Source organism: Polyodon spathula, chromosome 7, assembly GCF_017654505.1.
Source record: "Polyodon spathula isolate WHYD16114869_AA chromosome 7, ASM1765450v1, whole genome shotgun sequence".
NCBI lineage: Eukaryota > Metazoa > Chordata > Actinopteri > Acipenseriformes > Polyodontidae > Polyodon > Polyodon spathula.
The window spans coordinates 54,746,891-54,772,861 of NC_054540.1; the positions used below are offsets into that span (position 1 = coordinate 54,746,891).

Genomic DNA, 25,971 nt, shown 5'->3' on the forward strand with positions numbered 1-25,971 from the left:
AGTAAGAGGGAAGGAAACATTACCTTCCTTTAAGTGAAAATTCAGTTATTTAAAAGGCATGCAGCAGTGATGACTTCATTTAGATCTTTTATTTAACATTAAAAGAAGCTACAAAATGATATTGCATTTGTCTACCAGAAGCAAACTGTAGTTCATGTTCGATTTTAAAATACCGTGTCAGCTTTTTTTGTTAAGTATGTGGGAAAACTACAAAGTGGTATACAATTCAATATGTTAACGTAACATTATTCAGCAGGTTTCACTCGACTTTATGAAGCAAAGTCAGTTGATTCTATAGGGTGCTGCAAAACTTTTGGCCACAGCTATACAGTAGATTACACCAAGTGGAACCAGTCATCACTAGAGAGCCCTCGCACTGAAGTGGTCTTATCTCACTGCAGGGAGTTTAAAGTCAGCTCATACCTCATTTACATCTCTTACACTTGTTTTGGTGCCGGGCTGTTCAATATGCAGGTGTACTCTGCACCCTCCCCCTTCCTGTTCTGTGCATTAGTTAGTAGAAATAACTTTTAATATGGAATACTGTGTTAAGATAGCCCCCCCGACCACTACATCCAAAATTCACACATAAACATCCTCCTGTAGCTCAGTCTATATAAAAAAAAATAATAAACAAATTGGGGACAGCGCTAATAGTTTTTTTTTTTTTTTTCTGCTATGGCAGTAGGTTTTGCACCTATGGTGTTACACATTTGATAGACATTCCTCTAGGAGTGGTTTTATTACACCATCAATACTATACCTTTTTCCTTGAGGACTTCCTAACTCTAGCACACACGCCCCAACACAAATTCCCAACCATGAGTAATCTGTCCACCTTGTACCTCATGGAGCCAAGGGAATTGTTGGAAAAACATTTGTGGAACATTACTGCAGATGTTTCACAAGCCGATTGCAGACAGGAATGATCCAGTTCGAGGGAGGGTGACGCTGCTTCATGGGTCACCTGCATGTGTGTTATGAACCTGGAATGAAGACAGTCGCCAAAGATGTAAGGTTATAAATGGTTTACTGTTTCTTCATTCAAAAACGATGAATTTTGCTTTTTTTCGTGCATTCTTTAAGGACTAGGCTTGTATTGTTTTCTTGTCTCAATCTAAAGCCATTTTGTAAGAATGCGTGTCTGTGTACGTATAAAGGAATAAAACAAACTGGATTTATTATTTTTACTTATTTATTTTTGCTCGTGCTACGAAGAAATGTGTACTGTATGTTTTTACAAAAACGACAATTCATTGAGATGAACATTTCAACTGTTCACTAATAGTTAACATTGAGGTTACATTTTTTTTTTTTTTTAAGATATCGCGCTCCTCCATTGATGAAAGAATTTGTTTCTCTTCTGATTGGTTCACCTGTCCTCCCATGTTTTCAGAAATCCTTGGAAAAAAAAATGTCATTGCTAGGGATACATACAGTGGATTACCTGGGAATTGTAAAAGTGTCCTGTACAGAATGCAAGCGCAGTGCAGGAAAGCTGGAACAGAGCTCTGAAACCAACTCACAACATGGCATCTACAAAGTGTTCCCCTCATGACACAAACACTGAAAGAATGTATATTCATAAAGTTTTATTTCCATTTTCAAAAGCACTAAGAGCTATAAATAAGAAACAAGAATCTAATGTTAAGTAAAGGGCTTTAGTACAGTTATTTACAGAAGTTGTTTGAAAAGCAGAAGCACAGCTTTGACAGTTAATTTAGACAGTTGGAAAATTAAGCAAGCACTGTATTGTACTTTAAACACACACACACACACAGAAACAACTAGATCTGAAGTGCTTCTACTGGCCAGCACATGTAGCAAACAGTGCTATAAATAAGGGTTATTAAGCATCCAGTATAAATCACTAATGCACACCTTATTACCAAGAACACTCAATCCACTGACAACCTTCAGGTTGCCGTGTCATATTCTTCATGGTTTTCTAACACTACAAATCTATATCGCCTCCCCACACTAAACTGTATTCAGAATTACAGCCCTGTCTTGGAGATGCAGGTATCACTAGGCTGCATGCCTTCCTCGTCTTGTCTAGATTAGCCCAACGCACTTATATATCACCCTCCCAGATCCAGACCGCCCTAGCTTCAGGTATCTGTGCATGCAGAGACAGATATCAGCCTCTGGGGTTGCAATGGGAAGTATATTTATATGAAAGCATAATGTTATATATAAAAAAAATTGTGTACTGGAGTCTGCTTGTTGTCACCACAGGATGGCGTTAGAATAAAAATAGTGGGGTTCTCTAGAAAATGAAATCAATAACTTCCACCATAAGGAATAAAACAATCACCCCTGAACTGCAGTGCCACAGTGTTGCCATGCCCAGGGAACGTCAAAGCCACTGCTGATATTTCATGATTAAGGTCCAGCCATGCACGGGTTTGCCTGGATCCCCACTAAAGCACATTCTTGTTCTCAATCCTCCTTTATTATTTTTGATACAGTTAAATGTTGGCAATCGGTTCGGGAACGGCCCTTGTTAGGTTAGTGGGCCAGACTGGCACAGGGATATTTTTTCAGCCCTGTTGACCCCCACACCCACAGTTACAAGCTTTTTACTAATACAGTAGTAAAGTTACTGTACGTCATAAAGCAGATTCCACTGAACGTTCATATTCCAAAATATGAAAAAAACATTTATTTAACATTGTGACAAATATGTTTGCTAGAATGGGCTTGTTATATTGGCTGCACTGTAAAAGCACTATTTCTTTAAGAGAATGAGACTGTTTCTCCTAAAGCTGAAGTCAAATCCTCCTTTTCTGCACACATCAGATGCTGAAGGCTGTTAGTTACAGGGAAAAACAAGCCTATCACAATACATTACATTTACCCCCATACATAAGCACTGGGCAGGTGAGCCAAGAATCCTACTGAATGCTAAAATTCATCCTCAGAACACTAAATTAAAAGATCAGTGGAACAAAGTGCTAAACCTCAACTCTGCAAATGGGATATATCAGAATGAAAGTTAGACAGAACTACACTATCTATGCATGTGCCACAGAGTGCCATATCTGGAATCAGGGTTTAGGTTAGCACTTTTCCTACACAAAATTCAATTTTACAGCAATACAGTTAAGCACTTCAAATATCTATCCCTTTTTTATTCCCTTCAGCAGATTTATCTTCTTTTCTTACAAGCTACACTAACTTGGTGTACAGAACATTGGGTTACTTTGGCTGATCTACACTAATTGGCTTGGTGGCCTTAAGCAGTCAAGTGTCTGTGAAAGGGAAAAAAAAAAAGTCTCAGGACAGTAAGATAATATGTGTGAAATATCCAGCACCATGTTTCAGGAATATCCCCTATTTAGACAGTTAATTCCCCTTCTCTCTCTAACATAGCAACTACAATTTAAGATTCATTTCCATGATAAAAGGCATTGCCTACTCTTCAACATTATTCAAATAGTGCGCATATATATATATATATATATATATATATATTGCCAAACTGTTAAAATTATGGACATCAACCTGTCAACGGGACAGAATGAATCTGTGCTGCAAATCTACCTCCTGACCTGGAAAGGCGCTAAGTAAAGTTGGTGGTAGGACAGAACCGGAACACTGGTAGCTGTAAGACTGCGACTCTATTGTGATCGGCTGTGGTGTGCGGTGATTGGATAGAGCGTGGCACCGTGCTGATCACGGGGAGGAGTCTGGCCGTACAAGGGTGACGCAGCTACGGGAGTACGGTCCCTCGCTACTGATGTGTTTTTGTACTGTACAGCAACAACCACCCAGGATTTCAACACTGTCACAACACTGCAACCTGCACCTGCACTGGCAGCACCTGACTTTTCATGAGCAACTGTATTATGTGATGTAAATAAACTGCATTGTACATAGACCCTGATTGGACAGCAATTCATTCCTGCACTACTCATCAACCTTATCAGCTGTATGTTTTTGCTAAACATGAAACAAGAAAAGAGCCAAAGCCATTCATGAGCTAGCTTTTCTATTGCAGGAATAGGCATGAACAATGCTGAACAAAAAGAGAACATTACATTTAATTATTTTCTTTTACAACTTGTATTCTGGACATTGCTGTTTCTGCTTTATTATCTGTTTTTAGTCTTAAGTTCATTAAAAAAAAATTTAAAAACAGCACAGGCTTTAAACCAGTTTGATGACGGACTGACCCTAACCCACCTTGGCTTAACCATTCTGCTCCCGTGAACATTCAAAATATCCACCAAAAGTACACCGTATTATACCTTTCTAAACAGCTGAGTATCTGTTAAGAGAGTAACATTTTCACTGTAGGATGAAATTCACCCTATGATTACCTAGTCTGAATGTAATGTTTTTTTTTTTCTTTTACAAATATCTGCAACTGTAATTTAGGTTATCTGCTACCTAAAAACTGTAAAAGTGTCAGTGATAACCACAACTCCGGAACTAGGGCCAGAAAGAATTCTATAAATACCGGGTCTGCTTTTCATGTTACACCAGATTGTTTGACAGGCACGTAATGTGAAGACGTTCGCCATCAGATAGATCTGCCAACTCATCAACATCTTCTGTGAAAAAAGATCATTTATTTCGGGTCGATAAGCATTCTTGGTTATGTAAAGCAATTTAGAATGCTCTCCGATAATGCTGCGCTCTAAAATCATGGTATATACAAAAAACAAAACCTAAGATACTGAACTGCTGCACGTATCTCTAACAACTTTAAACAGTTTTTTCATATTCTAGGAAACCTATGCCTTGTAGTTTAAACAGCATCTACTTTTGCAAATGCTTATCTTGGAATATAATTTGCAACTTGATTTCTATTTTTTTTTCTAACCCAACTATGGGTAACATAACTTATTAAAAGAATAATTTCATACAAAAAGTAACCAGCTAAACATTATAGTTCACCTACCACAATTTTAAAAAAAAATTAAAAAAGAGATTTAATTGACCAGGGTTGCTTACTAAAACCTAGCTGCCTCAGGCCACCAAGCCAGTGCTACGTTGAGACATGCTACATACATGTGACTCAAATTCACACCCAACATGGTTTTAGAGTAGGAGTTTGTCTTGGACCACAGAGAGGAGAAAAAAGCAAAGTGCTTTCAGTAGGACTCTGGTATAACAAATTCAAACTCAGAAGTGCCTTCAGAGGGATGTATGTAAGTCGCTGGCTGCCCCGAACCAGGATGGACAAAAATATCATCCCAGTGCACTACCTGCTTGCCCGATGCGAGAGGCTGGGAGCCGGGGCTGAAACCGGACGCCGCTTTGCTGGGATCCACATGGTACACGAGTCCGTCCTCGTTTATAATGGGTATTTCACCCGAGGGGTTGGAGACGTAGGAGTACGGCCTGAGCTGCAAGGATTTGCAAGGGAGCAGACGGTACAATTTGGATTCGTTGTCGTCCTTCTCCTTTTTCCCAGAGGGATCCTGGTTGTGAACGGACTTGCAGTGCGAAGACAACACCTGGTAGTTGATGAAATACTCTTCGCAAAGCAAGCACTGGTAGCGGCGCTCTCCTGTATGATGGATTTCATGCTTCGTTCTGTACTCGGCGAGAGCGAACACTTTGTCACAGTAACGGCATGGGTACTTCCTCTCCCAGGAGTGGGTGTTGAAGTGCCGCCTCAGGCTGGTCAGGCACACGTATGACCGCTTGCAAACAATACAGATATAAAAGATCCGCCCGTCCATAATCAGCTCATAATGGTCATCGTGCTTCACTCTGATCTTTTTCCGGCTTGGGGAGGTGTCCAGATCATCAGTTGTAGCCGTTCTGGATTTCTTCCCCCCACCGGATTGGGAATCTCCTTCACCAGGGTCGTCTTTCACTGGAATGACAATGTCATAGGTGTTCTCTCCAATATTGGCGTACACCTTGCACCCGGTCGACAAAGCGTCGATTTCGGCGCCTTTGTCCAAAGTTATGATCTTCTTCCCACCCGTGATGTTTTCAGAGCCCTTCGACTCAGCGGCTCCGTTTCTGGAATGGCTTGCCGACCCTATGTCTGAGAGCTTGATTTTAAATTCACCAGGTTTGCTTGCAGTATTCTCTAAGAGTGCTACCACCTGCTTCTTCTGGACTCCTCTGGCCTCATGGTTTTCCTTTGCTTTAGTGCTGGGGTACGTGCCTGTCGGGGAACTAGTCACTGGAACTGGGGTGGATGGGGGACTGCAGAAGCTGTCCCAAGACGAAGAGCCAGTTGGAGAGGCAAGATTCATGCTGGTGTCAGGACTTTCTCGCTCTGGGAGGGAGGTGAGGGAACTGGAGTTAGGCTGGCTTGTGCCAGGCACTGGATTAGTTTCCTCCTGTTCACTAGAGGGTATTGTTACAGCACTAGAGTTTTTCACAGTACTGCCCTGAATCAACCTAGAGGAGCTGCTAACAGGAGCAGGCTGACTGTTTTCTGCTGTGTCCTCTTCTTCCAAGTCGATAATTTCAGCAGGCTTGTTCTGACCTTGTGTCACTGTGCTGTTGGACTGACCTTGTGTAACTGTGCTGCTGGATACACCTGATTTTGGGGGTGTAATTACAGAGCAGAATATGACATCGTCGCTATCTGAATCATTGTCAACAAAACCTTCGGACTGCTTGAATTCCTCGCTGGACAGAGAGAAGGCCTCAGTTATAATGGGCATGGCTTCACCACCTGCCTCTTGGGTAATTAGATCATTTTTGGCTGGGATATTTTGCAACCCTGGGCCTTTGGATGATGAACTGGAACCCACATCATCCGGTGCAGGATCTTTTGACAAACCAGGTAATCCTTTGACCTGGGAGAGGGGCAAACCCAGGTTAGCAATGAATTTGACTCCTAGCGTCTGACCAGACTTAATGAGCTCCTCCAGAATGTCCGATCGGACCCGGATGATTTTTGAACTGTAAATGTAATTCAGTATTTCTTCAAAAATCTCCGCCTTTATGAAGTTAAGCTCAATCACCTGGCCAGCAACTGAAAAAAGCTGATGGAAGTAAGTGCTGGAAGATGACAGGATGTTTTTGTGGGCTCTGAATTTACGGTCCTGTACAATAATGGTAACATCGCAGAAGAGTCCAGTGCTGCGCTGCTCATTAAGAGCCTTCAGGAGTGTCCCAGAGTACTGAGAGTCCGCTGCTGAAATTAGCTTAATGCTCGCCATCCCTGCAAAAAGGAGAAAGGTTATATCAGCAGACGTCATACAGAAAGCATTACAAAATAAAATACCTCATTGCATAACATATGGCGCCTGTAACATTTCAGGAGCCATCTGTATAGGATGTCCACAAAAAAACAAAACTTTTACTTTTAAAAAGTGCCAGGTACTTTCAATGATTCTTTTTTATAAAATGATTTGAAGTGATTATAATCATTAGCCATCGGTTTACCTCAACATTACACATGCCTCAGTCCAATTTATTGCACATGTGCAAAGCGCACACCACTGACAGACTGCCTGTGTTTATTCTGTACTGAAGCACTGGCACGTCAAAGTGCGGATCACAAGCTGTGTTATGGAATAGGAAGTAATAACGAGTAGTATGCACAGTCTCCCTTCCTATGTGGTTGGTTGTTGCACGGCTACCTTTTTGCATGTTATAACTCATGCTAAAATCAAAAACGTAGTAGTATCAATCTGTGAATGGATGTAACAGCAATTATAGGGAACTATGAAAAACACGTGTCTGTCAAAGCAACAGTATCTATCAGTCATTTGCCCAAATTCCCTCTGCAAGCATGCATATCAAAGACCCGATCGGTATCGATGAACGTAATTTACTTTGGAAGCCCGCAGGTCAACAAAGTGCTGTTAATTCACTTAGTACTAAATGTCTATCCAGCCTCGCCAATGTCTGTTCTTGTTTTGCTTATTGTCTAATTCCAGACTCCACAACTACTATGAATAAACTTATTTCGAGGCTTTGGGGTAGATTTTCCAATTAAAAATAATAAGGAACATAACGTTGTATTCTTCTTCATAACGGAATATTTATAAAAAAAAAAAAAAAAAAAAAAAGATATCATACAAATGTTATCGCCTCCTACTAGAAATCCCCTAAACTATATTAAACTGCGGTCCAATGCAACTTATTTTATATATAAACAGACAGACATACATACATTGGATCTAGACATTCAATAAATACAGTACGACCTCTCAGTTTTTGCTTTGCAAAGCTACACTAATCGGTGTTTCAAATCGTTTCCCTCTACAACCTTTGTTGACTTAATAATGAAGGCAGCTGGCGTAGTATTTTTGAGCTTACCGCTACAGATAAATCTAACTATTTCTCTACAGTATCCAAATCACAAATACCGCACAAAAACACAACACAAAGATAAATGTCAACGAGCTCAATGGAAATTGTGAACCCAGGGAAATATTGACTATGCAGTTGAACAAGGCCTAGTGCAGGCTTCCCAAGCCTCCTTGCTGACGAATACAAAACTAAACAAAAACACGTTTATTTCAGAGACTTTCCATTTTACCTAAACATGTATATGGTTTGTTGGCGACTCGGACTGCACCTTGTGGGTTAATTCTTTTGAAGAAAAAACACGAATATCTGTTGATGACAAATAAAAAAAAAAACCACGAAGCATCAGAAAAGGAAACTCGTCTTTCTTCCTGGTTCATGCGAGGTTGAGGCCTATTCGGAATTCAAATGCTTTCACCTTTTCATAAAAGCGATGCAGTCAGTAACCGACGGGCGTGTTTAAACTGGGATATTATCGTGTGGCTGATAGTTACCTGCAAAACTAGTCCTCCTCTTGTTCCTTTTTGGCACTGTCCTCGGCTTCTGCAAACCAAAAAAAAAAAAAAAAAAAACGCAACACTTTTCTGCAGCTGAAATGAAAGAGCTGCTAGTGAATTAATCTGATATGCGCCAGCAGGGACCGCTAAAAACACCAATAGAAACATTACATTGTTCCGTATTAAAAAGTTACTATATATATATATACATATACATACATATATATACATACTGTATGTTGAACCTCTCAGGTATGCAACGAATAAGAAGGGATTATTCAAAATACAGAACAGCAGTGACTTTAGAATGGCACTGTGCAAATCAACTCTGTACTTTCGTTGTATGATTGTACGACATCCTCTATTATTTCACAAAAATAACGATGGCTTATTGCAAGTATTTTCTCCTAAACGTACACTTGACATTATTATTTATCACTGTACATATGTCGGTACATAGTCCCATGTTGACATGCCTTTATAAACATTTATCTTAGGAACTAGTCACCCTGGTTCACACAACCAGAGGGGACATTTTTCAGCAATGCACCAGTTTCCTGTATATGTCCATTAAAAACAACGACAGAGGTGCGAGTGACTATGGGCGCATTGTATACTGGTAGGGTTTTTTTCTGTCGTAGTCTTGTAGCGTTACTGTTTTATATTTTAAATGTGTAAACCTTGACGAGCATTGGAACATTTGTCGAAGTAGGTCTTGCTTCCACACTTTCAATAGGGCCTCACTTGATGGCAACGGTGTTATTGTAGCGCTTCAACAAGCCAGTCAAAATGTAGTTATAAACTTTCGTGAAACTTTAGATGTGAAACTGTCAATGTGTGTCGTGCTGCAGTATTGATGTACCCGGCTAGTAAGCTTACCGTATACTAACAAAGTAAGAGAAAATACTAGTTGACAGTCCTTGGATATTATAAATGCAGCACACAAAACACAGTCTCCAGGGTTAAGGTAGTTTGTGAGTGCACCACCTCATTCTGCTTAACCTCCTAATGGTATGTCTGTTGTTGTCAAACAACCTGATCTGTCGTACATAGCAGGTTTTGAAATAAGACTCCTTTATAGGTAAGAAGCTCAGATGTGTCTTATTAAACCCATTGTATAACCAAGAATGGATCAAAGTGCTATGCGATGTCCATTCCGACATAGTCCAACAGTAGTCCTGTATACCAGGGCTTCAGAGTCCCCTGTGTCTTCTGGTTTTCATTCCAGCTGAGCTCTCAGATACTTAACGAAACCCTTAATTGAACAGCTGATTTGCTTAATTAGACCTTTTTACTTGTTTTCAGCTCTTAAACCGTAGCAGATTTCAAGTTAGCTGTAACATTTTAGAAGTAACTTGAAATCAGCAACTTTTTAGGAGCTGAAAACCATTACAAAAGTTTAATTCAGCAAGTTATTGGTTTAGTTAAGTAACTGTCAGCTCTATTGGCCCAGAAGACACAGGGGGTCCCAGGACCAGGGTTGAGAACTCCTGCTAGATGCCATTACACAGGCTGTTTTTAACATTTAATTTAATGTGAATCCAATTATGTAAGCTTTACAAACAAACTATTTTTAAACAGAAACCCAATCAGTAATGCTGAACTGCCATGTGAGTGTGCAGTTTCATTTTATTTGAGTGCACAAAACTTTGCATGGTACTTAAAAAACAAGATGAGTCTTTATCAGCACACCTGTCCTTTGGTGTCTAGTTGTTTTAACATGTTTTATCAAAGGGTATTGTCTTTGTGTACTATAGTGGCCTATTTTAAAGATCAAAGAACACATCTTAAATGCTGGCACTCTCATTTTTTTATTTTAAAGAAAGAAAAAACAATTGACCTGGTTTGAAAAGGATAATTGTGAGCCATGCCGCCCATTCATCGGTCAAGAAGTCACAGTTCCGAGCCTGTCCACAGTCCCAGAAAGAAAAAACACAGCCGGTCCAGAAGCAGAAGCAGGAGCAGGAGCCGGTCCAGAAGCCCGCCAGTGAAATCCAATAAGCACAGTGCAGGGTTTTTTAAAGAAGTGAGAAAGACAAGGTGGTCTCGGTCTCATTCAAGGGAGAGAGGTGGACCTAAATTCCCTACTGAAAACCAGCACAGCCGATCGAGATCCAGAGAGAGGGTCGCGAGATCCAGCCAGCGGGATGTAAGGTCCAACTATGGAAGTTACGATAAAGCTCGACCGGAGCACTATGAAAAAAGAGAAGATGTGCTTCGGCAGAGACAAGATACCTTCATATCCAGGTTTGTTTTGTCAGCCTTCGGGAAAGTAGAACTCCAGGCGGTGTACATTTTAAAAAAACCTGCTTACTTGATTTGCTAATAATCTGTGGGAAGGTGCCACAAAACATTCAGTTTTTTTTTATATATATATAGTACAAAATTTTATGAATTTATTTATTTGAGCTTGTTATATTTTCAAAGCATTTTGTCTAAATTTTATAAGTAATGGTTGTGAAAGCTATTTTCCGCCATTTCTTGAGTTTGTTTAGCTTCTAAACACTGCCACGTTTTCAAGAAACCAACCCAATGTTTTGCATTTAAGGAGACTGCAAGAGCGCGAGAGAATTGGGGAGTTGGGAGCACCTGAAATCTGGGCAGTGTCGCCAAAAGTTCCAGAACCAGAGTAAGTCTAGGAAGTTGTATTGTATAATGAAGTGTACTGACATTAAGAAAACCATCATCATTATAATAGTGTATTACTTGCATGTTTTGTATTGAGAAATAAATATGCGTTGGAGTCATGAGCCGTTACTCTCACAATACATTATTCTGGAGCATCTGTTGCTGTTTCTCTTGGATGGTGTACTGAATGAACCCTTAGTTAGCATACTAACAATTTAAAGGGTGTTTTTATTTTTTCATTAACATAAAAATACAGTAGAAGCCCATTTACCCTAAAGGCTCATCTTTCCCACCAATGTTTAAAACAAAATGATTAATCCTTTTTACAGTTCTGATGAACACACTCCGGTAGAAGACGACGCTAAAAACAGTTCTGATTCAAGTTCACAAGGTAAAGGCTTACTTTCATTTTCAAGGGGTTTAGTAGCTTCAGATAATATTGTTCTGGTGCTTGAGGGGACTGCTTTGTAACATTGCATTTTAGTTGTGCTTTTCTTTTCTAGATCCATTGCTGTAATCTCTGGTAACCTTGGTGTTGCATGTTTTCACGTACAGATAAAAGGAAGAAGAAAAAGAAAAGGAAGAAGTCGAAAAAGTCAAAAAAGAAGAAACACAAAAAGCATTCTGAAGAGAGCGACAGTGAATCAGAAAGTGCTTCTGAAGGTAATACATCTGGAAATATCTGCCGAAGTGTACATTTCAGTGAAGGTGTGAAATATTTTTTTATGTCTTTGCTAATACATTTTTTTTATGATTTCAGATGAAGATAAGAAGAAGAAAAAGAAAAGCAAACACAAAAAGTAATTTTCTTATTTAAGGGTAAAATGTTTTAAATGTGCTGTTTATAAATTATGTAAAATGAGTAGAAGCTAGACCTTCATACATTTATCACATAGTGTACCGTGTACAACAAATCTAGAAACGATGTTGCTCCATTGTATTACTTTTCAATAGAATCACTGTATTGATAATTGGTCAGGTAGTTGGGTCATTTATCAACAGTTACAGGAGAGGGTAAAAACTGGTGTCTTAACTCATCTTTCCCTCTCATGCAACACTACAGGAAGAAGTCAAAGAAGAAGAGGAGTAGAAAGAGCCAAAAGGAATCTAGTGACTCCAGCAGTGAGCAGTCAGAAGAAGAAGAACAGAATGGGGTTCTCTGGGTGGAGAGATCTAGTGAGTCCCCTGGCTGTAGGGAAGCAAAACAGGAACTGCTGCAGATGCTACGAACAATTTGTTACATTTGTTCACCTCCAAATCAGAACCTGGCCGCCAGGATGTGACGCTAAATGTATAAAAGTAAAACCGTTTATATTAGAAGTCCCACTGCCCCTTTTTATTTGCTGCTTCCATTGGAATGGTCTTACGACTTGTCTCCCTTTGAAGTGTAACACTGTCATCAGCATTCGGATTGTCTTTTAAATGTTTGCTTTTTCAGGTAACAAGGATGAATGCGTCGTTGGTCCTGAAGCTCCAGTTGAACACATGTCTCAAGATGACAAACCTTTAAAGTAAGCACCATGGAAAATAGCAGTGTCTTCAATAAGCATCCGGTCATTGTTCTATTTTCTTTGTAGAAGTGGTATTTTCAATGACATGATGTGGTTTGTTGGGGTTACTTTGAAAGTGAACTGTACGACCCTCATTTCCTACTGCAGCTTGTTTTCCTACCAGGTTGCAAGTTCATCATTTTATTAGAGGTGCTTTCTCCCAGCTAAGACTGTTTTCCCATATGACCCCAGTAAAAGCACTTAGATGCAGATTTATTTAAAACAATAGACAGGTGAATTGCAAAAGATTTAGGTTTTTGAAACTGAAAATATTTGTGTTTGTTTTTTTTCTTCTAGTTTTGGTCACGCTCTGCTCCCTGGAGAAGGAGCAGCCATGGCAGAGTATGTTAAAGCTGGGAAGAGAATCCCTCGTAGAGGTGAAATTGGGTTGACCAGTGACGAGATTGCAAACTTTGAGCATTCTGGTTATGTGATGAGTGGCAGCAGGTAAGATCTTTAGTGCAGGCACACTGCTGGTTTTTAATTTATTTTATTGATGGTTTACATCTGACTCCGTACTGTAATTTTCAACTGTGGTTTATTATTAATAATACCTATATAATATATAATTTAGAGTACAGCTATGGTCAAAAGTTTTGCATCACCTACAGTTTTAGGATTGAGACTTTTTTTTTTTTTTTTTTTTAAATAAACTAATAATATAGATCTTTTACTTAACATCTTGTAATCAAACAAACTACAAAATTATAATTGTTAAGTATTTTCACTTTGTCTGTTTTTTGTTAAGTATATGGAAAACCTAAAAGTGGTATGTAATTCAGCGTGTTAACGGAATATTATTCAGCAGATTCATTTTGCTTCAAATTAAGTTAATTCTGTGGGGCGATGCAAAACTTGTGGCCATAGCTGCACTCCTGCCAGTGCTGTAAAGATAGGTGGCAGAACGTTTGCTTTTACTGTAGAGTACCTCACTACATGCTGTTTCTAAAGGGGTTTTGGTTGTTGGTTTTTAGGCATCGCCGTATGGAGGCTGTGCGTCTGCGTAAGGAAAACCAGATCTACAGTGCTGATGAAAAGAGAGCCCTGGCATCTTTCAATCAGGAGGAGCGGAGGAAGAGGGAGAGCAAGATCCTGTCCAGCTTCAAGGAAATGGTGTACAGGAAAACCAAAGGCAAAGACGACAAATGAAACCCGACAGCCTTTCACAGCAAACGCCTGAATCGCAACTCTGCGTTTTGAGAGCTGTTTAATTTGTTTTTTCCTGTAACATGGGGAGAAATGTGTTTTTAAATTTTTATTTCTTTTAAAATATTCAAAAATCTGTTTTCTACATTTACTGATGGCCTGTTTATAACACAAAATACACAACCTATTTTTGTAATTCATTTGGGTATTTTGAACAGTAACATAAATTTAGTATTTATGTAACTGTAGTGATATCAGTCTTGCCACTTCAAAAAAATGTATATAATAATAAAATAAATTCTACTAGTTCCAAAATGAAAACAGGTGTAAAACCGCTTATGCTGGCTACAGTCAGTAGCTAATGTACGTTCAAACAAGAGCTGTGATGTGATGTGATGAGTTAACCGGTTCTTGCTCAGCTTGATATAAATACTGCTGCTCAGCTGGGTTTGATGCATCAACAAATTACATTTGTATCCGAACTTGTATGTCCCAGTTTTGCAGGTAAAGTGATCTTGAAATTGGGTTTGCCTCATTGTGCTGGTGTGTTCTGCACTAGGCTTAGTTTATTTTTAATTGAACTGTAGTTTTTAAAAGTTTGTTTGCATTGTTACTGTGTGTATTGATGTGTCTTTCCTTGTATTAAATTTGTACTAAAACCCAAGCGTGTGCATTTCTTTTAATCTTGCAGTACTTCATCTTGTGGGAACATATATGCTTTCTTTTTTATTTTCTAATGGAAATTTACAAAAAAATGTTGTCATGCTTCTGACCATGTGGTAGCATGACTTAATACAGAGCTTCCTTGTTATTTTCTTATCTGACATGCTCTTCAGAAAAGTCCTGTCAGCGTTGCCTGACGAAGAATCATTGAATTGTGAAACCGAGTCAGGACTGGCATTTATTTAACACAAATACAACTCCATGTAAAATACTGTGTTGTTTATTTATTTTTTGTATTATTGATTTTATTGCTTCTAATAATTTGTTAGAAGTTGACGGATTCCTGTAGAAGAATCTTACTTTGAATGACATCCTTGAGCCACTGTTCTCTAAACCTTGTCTGACCTGGCCTGTGAAATGAAGCAAGCAATAGAAAACATTCATATTATAGACTTTGTACCTTTCAAAAACAATACCCTGCTCTGTCTGAACGGATTGCATTACAGTATTGCAAATACAATTTTTTTTTTTTTTACCAGAAAATGATATGTACTTGGATTATTATTTATCACTATATTGCATGTTGCTAATTCATAATGTTATACAGTATAGTGGATGATGTTTGTTTACCTGTTTATGAGTTGGTTTGATTCCACAAGATAGTACACTTCTACAGGAAAGCTCTGAAAATTAAGAGCAAAAAAAGAAATCAAACAATAAAGCCTGATACACAGACAAGATCATCAAAGCATCTGCATACATTTAATTCCAAGATCTGAGGCTTCAAACTGTATTTATACAAGATTGCAAACAGATCAGACTGGATGAGGTCCAACTGTTTTTGATGGATCTTATGACCTACTCTTTTCCTGATTAATGTAATTACTTCAAATCAGATCAAGTTTGTACCGAACTCTGCAACTGTACAAAGGTTTATTCATATTGGATCATTGATTGACCTAGTATTTTGTGACTGACCTGGTTCTCAAAAATGATTTTTCAAAATCCTTGTATATGACCTAGATAGCCTGTGCGACTGGACCTATTTTTGAGATAGTCGACAATGAAAAGTATAATTTTAGTATACTGCATTGTGCAGTGCGTGTTTGCAGATAATGTGTTGCGAAAGCCTCCTATTTTAATAGACTTTAACGTGAAGGTGCTGTTGCTACAGTACCTACCGGAGGTTTAACCTTGGAGATCTCTAGAATGAAGTAGACGCAGGCTGTTGCTCTGGGAATTGGTTTCCTGCGTGTGGGAATGCTCCACCTCACTCTGTAGTGGTATTGTCTGCTAAATTCCAACTCCTTCTCTTGCAGAAAGTCAATGCAGTGAAGCCAGCTCCTATGACATTCCCATGTCTGCAAAAACAGTACACATTGGGAAGAACAGGTCTAAACAGTAAAGGCAACCAGCAAGGTGGCACAACAACTTTTCCTGAAAGATCAGCAATAAAGTTAATTTGCTGTAGTCATTTCCCTGAACATTTTGCTTTTTCTGGATTTGACTTCATACTTACAGAAATATACTCTTCAATTTGCTTCTGGCCGAGCTCGATTGTGAAATCCTTGCATGTCGTCCACTCAATGTTCTTCATCTCATAACTGCACGATTCTGAAAGCAAGCAGTCCATAGGTAGCCTGCGCTTTCATTGGACACAGGATCATTTTGACTATTCAATAAAAAATTAAAAATAAATCCACCGGAAGAGTGAATTCAGAGTGCTTTAAAAGCAACCTTACCTTTTTTAAGTTCACTCAAGTCTTGTAAATAATTCTGCGCATTTTCCAGGGCAATGTCGATTATTGTGGACGCTTGTTTGTTGAGCGCGATGTCCATCTCCATGGTGATTTGAAAGAAAATCTGTATTTAATAATGAACGACACTGATATGCGTTATTATAACATCAGGTATATTTCCGTATTACTCCCCACTCAACTCACTATAACCATACACCATTTATAATCGGTGCTACTTTTGAGATCCAATATTTACCGTTTATTAACTGTATTCTGTTTACAATTCAATCTGATCTAGTGGCAATGCGCTCTTCTGAATGCTTTTGTTTACATCGGTTGCTGGGGCGACGGACTTGTTCCAGCAGCTACGCAGCACTGCGTGAAGTAGCGCGTGCGCACTATGCTGCATTGCAAGAACGACTCTATCTTTGTGAAAGTGTGTTTTTGGATCCATTCGTTATATGCATTTCTTTGTGTACATTAAACAAAATTAGCGGTGAGCCTTCCATCCCACACACGCGTGTCTCCATGTCATGGAAGTAAAGATTGCTTTGAAGTCTTCTGCACTGTGGGCTTTCAAATAGCCCACTCCAACAAATTTTAATACTGATATACAATCTGTTTTCAAGAGGGTTGTTGATCACAGCACACATTCAGAACTGTGGAGGGTGGCTCTTTTAAGTTGCTTTAGTTAATAATTGCAGATTGCCATGGGAACTGTAATAGAGCAGTGTCATATTAATTACAAATAATTAAAAGCAGGGTTCTTCATTTTGCATCCCCATTCACTCACCTGCAAGCTACTTTCAATCATTTTTGAAGAGGTTGTCTCCTGGATAATGCATTATAGATGGCTGTGGTGTTTTACCTCTAGTGTCTGGGAGCTGCAGTCTGTATATATGGTTTGATGGTGCTTATAATCTAATAGGTCTCAGTTATAATTATAGTTATTCAGTATATAGAAATTAGTAAAAGTAGTTATTTTGTCCCTTGGCACTGAAATTACCTTCAAAAAGAGTTTTCTACAAGCCGGCACCAGTGTGGAGTTAACAATCCCAAATTGCATTTTAACCCATCTGTGATTTTTACTTTTTTTTTTTTAATTATTTCACAAGAATATTATCAAAACAGATGTGCCAACACTTTGTGTTGAGTAGTGATAACAATTGCAACAAATATTGTAAGTTAACTCAGTGGGCGAGTTTGCTTAATGAAGAAAAAAAAAACTTGTTCTTCTTCAGTAACAATACAGCACACAGTACATAGAAATGTCAGTTTGGGACCTTTTCTACTGTTCAAAATATTTTATTTACACTAGTGACCTATGAAGCTAGAAAGCACCAACTAACAATGTTAATATAGCAAGTGCTTCTACCATCTGTGGGTTATTATTATAGCAGTGTAACATGCAAAACAACAGTGCTAATCCCACTGACTAACATTGACTGAGCTGTTACTTGTGGGCTCACTATCCATAACAGAGTGTGTTTGGTAGTGACCAATGATGACACGTGTAACATTACAGGTCACTAGCCAGTAAGTCCAAAGTGTTCCTCAGAGACTCAGCCCGGTCTGTGTTTGGACTCCTCCTCGGGAGTGTGCTTCTCTTCAGTGCCCCTCTGCTCAGTCAGCGGGCTCTTCTCCAGTTCAGGGCTCAGGGGCTGCAGCGGAGTTCGGCTGGGATGGAACTCGTTGCTGGGAACTGATAGGTGAAATATGGTCATTCAGGTTAAATGCTATCGGCCCTGGTCTGCATGAGATCAAAAATGCTTGGAGGTGAATGTGTTGGTGTTAAAACAAGACATACTGTCCTTCCCTCACCATTACTATTGCGTACCAGTCAATGGCAATTAACATGTGCACTGAGTGTTTTAAAAGCCGACCGGAAGCACATTTTCCTCTCATCCTGGGGGCTGGAATTTTTACTGCTGTACCAAATCCATAAACTGACAATGAAAATACATTTAAGGGAATTCCCTGTATAAGTATTAGCACACCCTAGTTGATATATATAGTGAGACCACTTTAGACGTCTTGTTGCATTTTAATAATCCCCAAGTGGTTATTTGTAGCTGGCTTCTATTCCACCTTGCTCAGGCTTTCTTGAAAAATATGGGGGTGACTTAATTAACATGCAAAATATCCACAAAAGCAGAAACAGTAATGAACCACGATTAAGAGCAGAGCAGACATCCTGGGATGAAAAGCACATTCAAAATAAAATATTATGCAAATTCAGAAAATATTCCCGAAATAAAACGAGGAGAACAAACTTGTGCACCAGTTTTTTTTTTTAAACACTCTCTTCCTTGTCAGGTAAGATACAGGCTGAGAAAAACCAGGTTAACGATTGGCGAGCAAGTTGGTGTAAAAAGTGCAGCAGAATTAATACTGACAGCACACAGAAGCCCTGCCATTGCGCTGCTCCTAAAGCAAGGTTAACAGGTCGTGTTCATTCTGTTTGAAAGTCTGTAAAAAACATCTGCTTGTGAGCAGTCCCTAGCACTGATACATGCCAGAGTGTTTTCAGTAACAGAGCAAGACAAGTAAGTGATCTCACTTCTGTACAAACCATTTGTATTTCTATTTATATTAAAGTTTGCAATTCACAAACTGTTTCAAGACTAAAGCTTTTTGTCTCGAGCATTAAAAAAAGAACACACTTCAAACGGCAGCTCATCCACACTGCTGGCTACACTTTACCTGCACCTTGCTTTTACCTGTAATCAATGCATGCACTTACAATACAAATGACACGATCAGGAAAACAACTTTGTTAAACGCATGTTCCATCCTCACTATCACAGAGCTGCGCTCATGAAGTAAATGCTAGTCAGTGATAACCACTGCATTGCTGCACGTAGTTCAAGTAGCTGTATTTTGAAGTGCATCCAGTAACAAATTCAGTTGCTTGTCTTACCCCTGAGGAAGGGCTGCCTGGGTGCCTCGGCGCTGTGGCTAGCAGTGCTGCACAGGGGAGTGGAACAGGAGCTCTTCAGGCTGGGCAGGATGGTGGAGCAGGTGTCAGAGTCCCGGATGGCTCGCCCGTGCTGGTACGCAGAGGGAGACTTGGAGGGTGTGCATCCCATCCTGCCTGTCGCACAGCCCGGGATGCAGAGGAGTGCTGGCTGCTGAGAGCTGGCAGCGTGTTCAACCTGATCTGACTGCCTCTTTAATGAAGGGAGGGGTTGTGCTCAGTATGCAATAAACTGTGATACTGCTTCTGGTCAGGTCTAGCCATCAGCTTCTTATATGCATCAGCTAACCCTTTCATGCATGACATGTTTTAAAAATAGCGGAAACAGGTAGTTTTGGACACATAGTAAATATATTCTCATTGAAATACATTTCAACTGCTTTATATGGGGAACAAATGGTATTCTCATATGAAGCTGTCGTGCATTTGCGTCTTCCATACGTCCTCGTATGAGGTCACCATGCATGAACATTTTTGAACATGATCTATATATGTTGCATAAATATAATGCAATGTGCATAAATCAACATAAAGTCTAAAATGCGTGAGAGCTGCTTATAGAATAAACTTTTGAAATAAAAAAGGAATCCTGCGTTGGTGGAGGAGCCCTTTAACCTTACACTGATTGGCTACCATCTGTTGATTACCAAGGTCTGGTCAGGTCATATGTTTTCTATACCCCATTCGGGTCCTGGGTCCACAAATGTGGTAAATATATCAAATGACTTGTGTGCTGAAATAAAGATTCTTCCACTAGAAAAAAGTGCAGAATCCTATCATGTTAGAGAAAAGGGAAAATATCTTTATTATCCCATGGACTGAACCTGGAAGACAATGCATGCTTTTAGGATTGGAACTCCACCTCAGAACTGTCTGTGTCACAGTGTTCTTAGAACATTCAGAGTCACTGTGCAAGGAAGGATTCTCATTATGCAAGAGCCATGCTTTAAGTGAATATCAGTCACATGACCGCATAACTGTTTACAAGAGCCCTGGAAGAGATCAGAAATACCATGGAGACATCGTGTCTGGCATACCTTACTATCTCCTACATCATCTTTTTACAAAAAAAAAAAAACATTTATTTCCAAATTAAAAAAACAGCTTTTTTATCAGTGTTTAGCTTTTGATATTGTAGTGTCCAAATGTCTCTTTTAAAGGTATACTACAGCACTAGCAGTCTCTGTAAATTACAGACAGAGGGTTCAAAGATATGGATGAAGCAGTGCATCAGCGGTCATGCAGTATCTTTTCAGGTGGTTTAAAAAGTACTTATTTCACCAAAGTAATGTCATCCCGAAGCAGTCTGTAATTTCGTAGTATCTTTTGGCAAGGGTGGAAAATGAAAACCCTTGAAAAGGAGACCTCACAGAGAAGGTTTGCATTTCTTGAGAACTCTTATAGCTGTCTTTGCCTAGAAAAACCCTTACAAATTCTCTTTGTGGCATTTAGGCATGGTATGCTAACAATCCTGTAACAATTGCTGTAAAATTATTTATCAAGATATTATTTATGTAACTTACAGGCCACCCCTCCTTGCTAAAATAACTCAGCAGGAACCACCTACAAAAGAGTGCATGAGAGAGCTGCAGAGACACTGAGCCGTGTGTATCCGACCCTGTGTGTGCATGTCAGTGACTTGAAGTGACTGACAGACTCTGCGAAGTCAGAACATTGCTCGGTTTCCTTTGCACCTGCGTGTGTTGAATGTGTTCTCAGGTTTGCAATCCTTGAGCTATAAACTTGTTTGATTCAACCTTGACTGTCTCACTGAGTGTCTTTCAGAAGTTGAGTGAAAAACTTCCATCACAACCTTTTAATATTTTTGTAAGATCTGTGCAGTGTAAGAGTTTTTCAGTTCTTGACACAGTTGCCACGCTTGTCACCCTATGCACCACATTGTCACACTATGCAACTGATCTCGTATTGTTTTCTTAGGGGGTCAAACGTGTCAATGTAAATTGAATGCAGAATAGAAAATGAGTATAATAGAACGTATGATGTGTGCTTCTGTTACTGGCATCTCAATGAGTAATAACTGAGAACAAAAATTTAAGCCTGCTTATAGCACACATAGGGCTAAATCCCCAAACTATTTAATCATCATAAGCAAAAAAAAATAATAATTCTGAAAGACAAAAAACTTGCTATTGTCAATGTGGAGTAAATGGCTTTGAGAATCTAGCCCATAGCCTTCAGAATTCTGCATGAAAGACGCATTATAATATACAATACACTCATTCCCACTGCGTTGTGTAATTGTGCTCCAGACTTTAGTGCACATGAAGGGTCACTTATCCCAAAGTATCAATGATTTCATAAGTGTCATCGTCAGATTGTCCTTGAATAGGTAACAAAAACATTTTAACTACAGTTTGAAAGAGGCTCACGTTTCCAGGCACACCGTTGCCAAGCAGATTTTGGGTTCAGAGCAATTACTGCTCACAGCGAGATGAAAGAGACTGGAACAATAGCATAAAAGAGATCACCACAAGCCAGTGATGAAAACTGGACCCTCGATCTTATTCAGGTAAACAGTGAAGGAACCAAATATTATAACTTGATCAACCAATGATCATTTGGGTGCGGTTTTACAATGTTTAGTGAGGAATTTGTGAAAGGAGGGGGGAAGGGTAGAATGTTTCAGTACACCATTAGGTTGGGTCAGATGTCCAGGGGCAGTGGGGGGATGGTAGAAGAAGGGCAATGCCTGCTTGCTTGCTAGGTCATAAATTCCAGGCTGAAGTGAACATAACAACCGCAACGGAGGTGGCAATCATGCCCCACAGCTATCCTCTATTGGCTGAGTATATGAGTTTAGGGGGTAGGGATGGTTGAATTGTCTGCTGAGTGCCAAATCCTGATAGGTGCAGGGAATTTTATGTAGAAACTATATAACCCATGTATGTGCTTTACCCCGGCAGAATACACTAGCTACTGATGAAGTGACTGTTATTCTCCGGAGCGCTCTGTATTTTGATGACCACTGCAATAAACCTTTGATGCAACGATCGGTGTGATTGATTGTCTCTGAACATCTATGCACTTTATCTTGCGACCCTACAACAGGACACACTTCAACAAGAGATATGCCTTTTGGGTGCAGATCTGCACCAAACCTTTGTATAACTGCAGCTCACAAAACTGTTCATGTTCCAGTAGCCCAATTAAACCTTCCCATACAATTCTATCGAGTTCCAAGAACATACTCCTCTGCCATAACCACAGAACTACCCACTTCCATCATAACATTGAAAAAACATCACGTCCTTCCATCAATCCATCTGTGTAGGGATTAAAACACACGCACCGCGTGACCTTGTGTTTAAAAGGCATTCCCTTTCCTCTTCAAATTGCTTGAATAATGGGAAAAATTGATTCTAATGGGACTGATTTCCATAGATTTTACTCAAGCAGACAGTCACAAAGGATCCTGTGTATTGTTGGGAGTTGTGAAAGGAACTGGCAGAATAATAACATGAATCTTACTAATTAAGCAACATAAGGCCTTGTAGATGCTCGTAGGCGTTTTTCAAAATAATGCACATTTAAAGACGCTGACAAAATGCTTAACATGTTTCCATTTTCACAACAAATACTGGGTTGGGCAACAGTCACGTGATTAAACCAAGTGTAAATTGAGAGCCACTTTTTGCTGTATCATCTTTGATTCCGGGTTGTGAAACCAGCAGCAGATCCTGACTGTGAGCAATGGATTTGCTTGACGTTGCTTTTCTCACTTTTCAAACTGGATTTGTTTTCTGCAAACCCGCTGTTTCGATACCGCAGCTGGCATAGGCATTGATTTCCCTGTTCTGATGTGATTTCTCAGTCCAACACCCACCCCAACCCCCATACGAAACAAAGAAATCTGCAGTGTGTTCAGGTGCTTTCCTAGGCGGCTCTGAGGCTCCAGTTGTCTGTCTGTGTAACACAGGCTAGGTCACCTTTACAGAAGTAAGAGACAGATCCGTCTAGAGATCAGCCAATCTGAATTCCCTTTGTTTGGCTGACAATGCACTGATGTGCATTAGATGGTGCTAGCAATTAGAAAGAATTAGCCTACATAACACATGTCAGGCAATAAGAACCGAAGAGGAGCTCCTGAACTCACAGTAGACGCACATTAACAGACAAGCTGTTTCTGTAAGAGCCACACAGAATGCTTGCAAGGGAAGGGGATACACGCACATGGATATGTAGGGCATAAGAAAACGTTCCCTGAAAAGGGATTCTCCTCTCCCTGTGAATGGTTCTTTCAGTTAGGATCCAGGGTCCGGATTAGTACCATTAGCGCCTGGCAGTACCAATGCTCTGGGTTCGTGGCAGGTGCCCCCAGAAAACACCAAATTCTTCGAGGTAGGTCTGCACAACTCTTACTTTCAAAAACTGCACACGTGTATATAAAGTATAGAAGTGCACAACATGGAATTATTGAGTTTGCTGAAATCATCGTTAATATTTAAGCACTTCAGATAAGCAGCACGCACATAAAAGTGCACAAGCATGTGTGCAATTACTCAGAAGCAGTAGCCAAACGTTTCTGTATCAAGTAGCATTACATTGTCTTCATCTCCAGAGTTTTGTAATAATGATTCCTGTTGATTGTGCTGCAGTGTTCGGGGAACCCACAAGGCGAAATCACTCACGCAAACACTAATCCCAAGAACAAGGAGACAGTGTATGTGTGGAGTCTGAGCTCCAGTAAAAGCAGCATCCAGTTTGTGTAAGTGTTTTAGGCTTCAGATTAGGGTTTCCAATATGGTGAAAATATTGAACATTATTTTATATCATTTTATAAAAGTACCAGAAGGAAGGTTCATGGTTCTACATAGGGTTGTTTAGAACATGCAAAACCAATAGGCAAAACCATAGATTTTTTATTATGTGACCTATCACTGTAACCTTTGTTAATGTTCATGCATATTTCAGACATACACATGCCTGCTAAAAATGATGACAGTTTCGGTAAAGAAAAATATTTGTTGAGTTGAAGATGCTATCTATATTTTTACAGGGCTACTGTGGCACAGAACCACCAGGTTTACTGGCTGAATGTGAAATCCGAAATGTTAAGAGGTGAGAAAGCAGACTTTTATGACAGTAATGAGGTGCTTTCAGAAAAAAAAAAAAAAGCACTTTCTTAAAAAGTTGTCTGGTGCATTCTGATTGAAGTGTTTTCACAGATTTCCATCGCATAATGGTATCTCTCCATTTAAAATACACACTCATATTAAGTGGTCCTAACAGAACTTTTGTTTGAAATTCCTAATCAGGGCGTGCTGCCGAGACTGGGGAAGGTCGGCTGGTGCTTCTGTCCAGTCTCCTACTGACATTGCTGTGTTCCAGATAGACAGCAGCTCCTGCTTTGCAGCCTAACTCTTCCTGGATACAACCTAAACCAAACACCCTAGCTATTGCCAGCGAGGTGCTTCATGTTAGCATGTGTATTGCAGCACTTTAATATTGATTTTAATTATGCTTTAAGTAATTTCATATTTTTGTTTTTTAATGCATACTGTAGGAACAGTTATATATTACAATATTAGCAGTGATAGGTTCTGAGTATCATTGTGTCTTGGTTAATAAGATCCTGGGTGCTCAATTCAGTCTGACACACCTATACTTTTATGATTGTTATGGCCTCCTCATAATTTGTATTTGATCCAGGCCTGAATGCAGGGATGGAGATAAGACTCTTATTGCATAGCCGTTTCACACATTCCAGGTTTTCCTATAAGCTTGATTAGCCACGGTATATAGGTAACAAACTCACAGAAAAAACAGTAATGGATCAAACTGCTATGCAATGGAAGTCTTATTTCCATCCCTGAAATGGTCTCACATCAGAGCCAAGCTCCAGTCGGAATGATCCACTTACATTGTTCTGATATGGCAGACTGGCTGCCTGCGTTTGGTTTAGAAGTCCCAGGTTTGAAAGTGTGAAGTGCTTAAACCTAGGACTGTAGCTACATTACCTTTACCTCAGGGATCGACAACATTAGCACTTCCAGAGGATTCCGTTGCAGGACTTTGATCCAACCAGTTCCTTCCCTGATCTCAGGATAAGCAGCACATGACTTTAGCCGCCAGTGAAACCAACAGATAGCCATCAAAGCACATGTATAATGTGCAAGTCTATACATATTATATACAATGATATATACCTTTTGCATGTTTTGTATTTCCTTGCTGAATTAACAATACCAAACAACCTATATTGTGTAATTGCTGGTTTGCAGAATGCAAGCAGTGCTGAATAAAGAAGTATATTTGAAATCAAGAAGGATTGGTTATTTTTTGCATTCCATTTCTTGTTCACACACACACACACACACACACACACACGACTGTATTAGTATAACACACTATCAGAGAGGAAACTTTGTTCTGCATCTGGTTACAGACAATCCACACTCTCTTAACAGAGTTTTGCATGACAGACTTTCTAATCTCCTTTTCAGCATTCTCACATGGTGTCTTGCATAAAGAAAGTGACCTCTTCAGACATAATGGAGAAAGTCATTGGGAAA

The 25,971-nt window shown here is 39.6% G+C and overlaps 3 protein-coding genes across 4 annotated transcripts; 1 reads left to right on the top strand and 2 right to left on the bottom strand.

Moving 5' to 3' along the window:
- Window positions 1-250: 250 nt before the first annotated feature.
- On the bottom strand, window positions 251-8,853 carry LOC121318831 (transcriptional regulator Kaiso-like). Of its 2 annotated transcripts, none has more exons than XM_041255929.1 (2): window positions 8,733-8,853; window positions 251-7,144 (listed from the first exon to the last, which is right to left on the bottom strand). In XM_041255929.1, the coding sequence occupies exon 2, from the start codon at window positions 7,140-7,142 to the stop codon at window positions 5,103-5,105; it is 2,040 nt and encodes a 679-aa protein (XP_041111863.1). In that variant the 5' UTR covers window positions 7,143-7,144; window positions 8,733-8,853; the 3' UTR covers window positions 251-5,102. The 2 variants fall into 2 exon arrangements, with proteins under 2 accessions (XP_041111863.1, XP_041111862.1); XM_041255928.1 differs by lacking the exon at window positions 8,733-8,853 and adding an exon at window positions 8,471-8,619.
- Window positions 8,854-9,274: 421 nt separating this feature from the next.
- Window positions 9,275-14,718, top strand: LOC121318834 (NF-kappa-B-activating protein-like). Its single transcript, XM_041255933.1, has 10 exons — window positions 9,275-9,354; window positions 10,558-10,982; window positions 11,284-11,364; window positions 11,693-11,754; window positions 11,919-12,026; window positions 12,124-12,163; window positions 12,427-12,539; window positions 12,802-12,874; window positions 13,211-13,360; window positions 13,888-14,718. Exons 2-10 carry the CDS (start codon window positions 10,603-10,605, stop codon window positions 14,060-14,062), a joined length of 1,182 nt encoding a protein of 393 aa, XP_041111867.1. The 5' UTR covers window positions 9,275-9,354; window positions 10,558-10,602; the 3' UTR covers window positions 14,063-14,718.
- Window positions 14,719-14,788: 70 nt separating this feature from the next.
- On the bottom strand, window positions 14,789-16,803 carry akap14 (A-kinase anchoring protein 14). Its single transcript, XM_041255932.1, has 6 exons — window positions 16,718-16,803; window positions 16,465-16,585; window positions 16,242-16,336; window positions 15,904-16,083; window positions 15,353-15,405; window positions 14,789-15,132 (listed from the first exon to the last, which is right to left on the bottom strand). The coding sequence occupies exons 2-6, from the start codon at window positions 16,565-16,567 to the stop codon at window positions 15,048-15,050; spliced, it is 516 nt and encodes a 171-aa protein (XP_041111866.1). The 5' UTR covers window positions 16,568-16,585; window positions 16,718-16,803; the 3' UTR covers window positions 14,789-15,047.
- Window positions 16,804-25,971: the final 9,168 nt, after the last annotated feature.

Coding starts and splice junctions, on each gene's coding strand:
- LOC121318831 (XM_041255928.1), bottom strand. CDS start 8,618: ATGAACCAGGAAGAAAGACGAGTTTCCTTTTCTGATGCTTCGTGGTTT. Junction 7,145..8,470: donor CAAACCATATACATGTTTAG/GTAAAATGGAAA, acceptor TCCTTTTTGCAG/GGATGGCGAGCATTAAGCTA.
- LOC121318834 (XM_041255933.1), top strand. CDS start 10,603: ATGCCGCCCATTCATCGGTCAAGAAGTCACAGTTCCGAGCCTGTCCAC. Junction 10,983..11,283: donor CAAGATACCTTCATATCCAG/GTTTGTTTTGTC, acceptor TTTGCATTTAAG/GAGACTGCAAGAGCGCGAGA. Junction 11,365..11,692: donor CCAAAAGTTCCAGAACCAGA/GTAAGTCTAGGA, acceptor TCCTTTTTACAG/TTCTGATGAACACACTCCGG.
- akap14 (XM_041255932.1), bottom strand. CDS start 16,567: ATGGAGATGGACATCGCGCTCAACAAACAAGCGTCCACAATAATCGAC. Junction 16,084..16,241: donor AAATTGAAGAGTATATTTCT/GTAAGTATGAAG, acceptor CTGTTTTTGCAG/ACATGGGAATGTCATAGGAG. Junction 15,406..15,903: donor TCTCCAAGGTTAAACCTCCG/GTAGGTACTGTA, acceptor CTTAATTTTCAG/AGCTTTCCTGTAGAAGTGTA.